At 51.1% G+C, this 4,301-nt stretch overlaps 1 protein-coding gene and 1 long non-coding RNA gene across 2 annotated transcripts in view; one reads left to right on the top strand and one right to left on the bottom strand.

The window, feature by feature from the left end:
- The window catches only part of LOC109299388 (60S ribosomal protein L27a-like), a 7,077-nt gene extending 5,744 nt beyond the window's left edge, over positions 1 to 1,333 (bottom strand). The window contains exon 1 of the mRNA XM_019519975.1: positions 1,265 to 1,333. Coding sequence (XP_019375520.1) covers positions 1,265 to 1,333 — 69 coding nt within the window. The remainder of the gene's footprint in view (positions 1 to 1,264) is intronic.
- Positions 1,334 to 3,978: 2,645 nt separating this feature from the next.
- The window catches only part of LOC109299497, a 5,761-nt gene continuing 5,438 nt past the window's right edge, over positions 3,979 to 4,301 (top strand). Inside the window, exon 1 of the long non-coding RNA XR_002097894.1 lies at positions 3,979 to 4,257. This is a non-coding gene — a long non-coding RNA (uncharacterized LOC109299497). The remainder of the gene's footprint in view (positions 4,258 to 4,301) is intronic.

Below are 4,301 nucleotides of genomic sequence, written 5' to 3'. Positions count from 1 at the left end.
AGGCACCATCCCACACTGCTATGCAGGTGCCACCCAGCCAGACACAGGGGGCAGAGGGAAGCTTGCACATGGCAGCTGCTGTACTCCACACTGGCTGTGTGCCACCCCCCCAGCCCAGTCAGGCACCATCCCCTCTCCTACTCCAGCTGGGCAGGCGATGCCTGCACTGCGTCTGGCCACTGGGGGCACAACGATCCAAAAAAGTTGAAAACCCTTGCCTTAAGTGGTAGATTACTGATGTAGCCAAGTGGGCGGGGTCTCCACGTAGACCAGCCTGGTACCCCTGCAGACAGGGTACAGAGGCAGGCAGCTAGGTTGAGGCTGCAGGCAGCATTGTCCAGCAGCAGAACAGGCAGGAGGGGCTACAGATTGCAGGGCGGTGACAGCATAGGGCCAGGGCCCGAGACAGAGCTATGATCTGTTTCCGATACAACCCCATGCTGCTACCACCCCACAATCTTGGCCCTGGCCACCTATCCGGCTTCTGGACGCTGCTCCCTCGGCCCATCCCTGGCCTCATCCCATTCACACGTACCCTACCCATGTGGGTTCCAAGCCAGCCTGCATGAAGATCCCACTTGCCTACTCCATCCAGTACCCCCAGCTCTGGGGGTACCCAATGAAACAGGCCAGGGTGCCTGGGCAGCAGGGCTGAGTTTGGCAGCAGCAGCAGCTGGAAGGAGCCACTGCCACTGGGGCAGTCAAGAAGAAGTCTATCCACTGAGCTGCCCCAGCCCCGCTGTGTGCTCAGGGATGTCAGGACTGGCTGCACACATCGTGGCCTGGGCTGCCACAGGCCAGATAAAATCCTCTGATAGGCCAGAGCCAGCTTGCAGGCTGTATTTTGCTCACCTCTGCTCTTGTCCAAACCCTGCCTGAAGTACAATCATCCCTATCCAATCCATCCCGTACAAACCCATTGTCTAACCTCTTAGCAAAACTAGTCAACTGACACAACACACACACAGCACCCTAACCTGGGGCAGGTACAGCAGTGGGAGCCATGGCAGCCAACATCTTGCTGTTGCAAGGTTGTCAATATACGCTCAAGAGATCGCAGGAAAAGGACTGCTCCCCAGCACAGAAGGCAAATACCCCTCCCCCACCAGTCTGTATCAATCTGATCATGAGGCAAAATCCCTTTTGTGACCCCAAATTGGGGGCAATCAGTCTGACCCTGAGCGCAGGGCTGAGACCTCCTCCCTCTCCCCCTGCCCCCAGGCAGGAACATCCAGCTCTGGTCCCAGCAGCAGCACTGGCTTACCCCAGTCAAATCCCCCAGCCTGGGCTTCGCCAGGGCCAACACTGCTACCAGGTGTATGATATTTATCATATTCGTATGATAACTTCAACCCGCATATGATGGACAATCAGTAACAGCAAAAGTGTTCAAAACGCACAATAATTTCTGAGGCAGCTCACTGATGCAACACAGTGTATACAAAACCCAAGCCACTCTCACAGCCTTAACCAACTTCTGGGTTTGGTGCCAGCACTTTCGTACGACCGCTTGCTTCGAAATAAAGAAAGGCTTCAGCTCCCAAGCCCCAACTCTCACTCGCTCACTGGGGACCACAGTGACAATACGAATAAGACAAGATTCTGCGCATGTTTCCCAAGGTACCATCATGTTTCTGCAGACACGATCGTTTCGAGATTTTCATACGATAATTTCATTTTTTTAAGGCCTGGCCCCGCTGCCGCCCCCGGCCTCTGAGGAAGGCTCCAAGCCGCCCGACACGTAGCAGGAACGGGGCGAGGGCGGCATCAGCAGAGCCCAGGAGCGGGGAAATGCGCGCAACTCCCGCCCAGCGACGGCCCAATCACCCCCGCCCCCGGCCGGTTGGGGAGCCCCCTCCAGCTTCCCCCGGGCCAGGACCGCAGGCACCCGGCTACGGGACACCGAGCGAGAAGGCGAAAGGGAATATCCCGCACCGGTACCGGTACCCACCATCACGGCCGCAAGCAGGGGGCAGAAGAGAGAGGAGAGGTCTCGCGAGACTTCGTTCACCCGCGGGCAGCGAAAGTGACTGTGGGGAAGAGTGATCTTTCAAATCCCGCGATATTTCCGTGAGAAAGGGAGGCGGGGCCTTCAGAAGAGTCCGATCTCGCGAGAAGCGAGGTGGAACGCATCATTCGGCGCGCTCTTCGGGCTGCTGGGGAGCTCCGGGGGCTGAGTTTCTGCCTACCCTGCTCCCATCCCGTGTTGCTGCTGCCGCTCGTATAGTTACAGCTCGACCCTTATTAAACTGACCCTGTGGAGCAAGGCGGCAGCAGCGGCAGGAAGCTTGGTGCGGGGGGCAGCCCGGATGACGTCACTCGAGCTTCCCCCGCTGATTGGTCCCGGGGGAGTGATGTCACGAGGGAGTCAAGCTGAGGCCGGGCTGAAAGACGAAGTCCTGCACGCGGGTCGTCCGGAAAACCAAGTGTTGCCCGGCTGTCAGAAATTTGGGAAACACTAAATTAGTGGGTGCAAATGTAGACCCCCACCCAGGCAGTCAGGGTCTGCCCTTTACCCTTTGTCCTAAACAGCTGAGCGGTGAGCAGGGCCTCAACGCTGCTGAATTGCTGCTCAAAGGCAGAGAGTTTGTCAGCTGCTATATTAAATAATCAGTGTAAGAAAAAGGGCATCTAAAAAAAAAGCTAAAAAGAAACATGGTGTGGGAACATAGCTCTAAGAACAACATCACTGTTTTCAGAAAGTCTTGAACAGTGCACAGCCAACTGCACGAGAGAGCTTTACTTGCCAAGTATCTGGGCCTTGCTACACATTCAAACTAAAGCTGGATAGAAACCAGCTATAGAGTTACCAGGGATCCTGGGTTTCTCTGACAAACAAATCCCCAATTTGGATTAAAAAATGTAACACAAAATCCACATTTTTCCATGATCAAAATGAAACACTACTATGTATCTATCTAGATATTAGTGGTTTTTCATTTTAATCATGGAAAAATATGGATTTTGGGTTACTTTATTCAGTCCAGAAATTGGGTTCTTTATTTGGGTTTTTCTAATCGGAAAACTAGGATCCCTGGTTGTTACACATTTTCAAGCACTAACTTTCTAACTGGTTACCTCTTTATAGCTAGGGAGTCATTTTTATTCTGTGTTAATTACGTTGCATTTGTGGCTGGTCTAAATTTATTGCGTGACTAACCAGTTAATTGTATGAGAATTACTCTGCACTTGTGGCTGGTCGTACTTGGCATTTGTGGCCCATCTAAGTTTACTGCATGATGAACCAGTTAGTTGTGTAATGTGTAGCAGGGACCTCAGAAGAGTGAATCTCCTGGTCCAGTAGCTGATCTAGCACAAATTACTAAAGGGCATCATGACTGGATTCCTCTTACATACCAGTTAGCAAAGGGAGCTGGCCTGAGCTTCCTTCCTCAGGCTGGAGTGATCAATTGTAGACTGGCTCTGTACGTTTTAAGGCCATGATGAACAGATGGCATGGCAGAGATCGCTTGATCTGTCAGTTTTCAGCAAGTGCTGCACAGACATTTGATTGGCTCTGAAGGCTATGTTTCCATGCCCAAGTAAAAGCCAGCTGATGGAGCATGCTGTCTGGCTTGGTACCAGCCTTGGCCATTTTCAAGGGGTCTAGGCCAAGCTGCAGAAGTGTGGCTAAGCAGAAGGCTCAAAGCCTTTTTCTGAGTGACCGTAGAATGAACCTTTGCAGATATGACAACCAGCTTGGTCAGTGAAGCAAAGGAGGCAATCCACGGGCATTTATAGACATGCTCGGGGAGGTGTGTGTGGGGGGGGTGCATTTTAATTAGAGTGGCTCTGAGAACCACTCTAATTAAAGCATCCGAATCATCAAGTGTATCAGCGTCCCTGTGCTGAAAAATGACAGTGGGACACTAACTAAAGCTTGTGGAATGAGCTTTAATTAAAGTGCCCCCACCACCATTTTTCAGTGCAGGGACAACTGATACAAGTGATGCTGGAGTTTGGTAATCACCGTGCTCCACCAGGCTTGATTAATGGATGCACTGGAATTACAGCATGTTGGAGCAACCTCGCTGCATGTGTATAGGTGCCCCACATGTCCAACTAAACCAGCAATGAGTTAAACAGAGCCTGAAAGGAGACATTATAGGGGAAGATCGTAAATAGTCCAAATACATCTTAAATTTATCTTAAAATTTTAGTGGTAGAGATTCATGTAACCAAATATATTAGATGTCATTTTGCTATAATAGATATATTTTTGTTACAATTCTTAGATAAGTTGTAAAAGCAAAGCATGTATTGGTGTTGATGAAGATTCCATGTATGGTTCAAGAAAATAA

This window comes from Gavialis gangeticus, unplaced genomic scaffold (assembly GCF_001723915.1).
Source record: "Gavialis gangeticus isolate Ggan-Ray unplaced genomic scaffold, GavGan_comp1, whole genome shotgun sequence".
Lineage (NCBI taxonomy): Eukaryota > Metazoa > Chordata > Crocodylia > Gavialidae > Gavialis > Gavialis gangeticus.
This window is presented reverse-complemented; position numbering and strand designations above follow the sequence as displayed.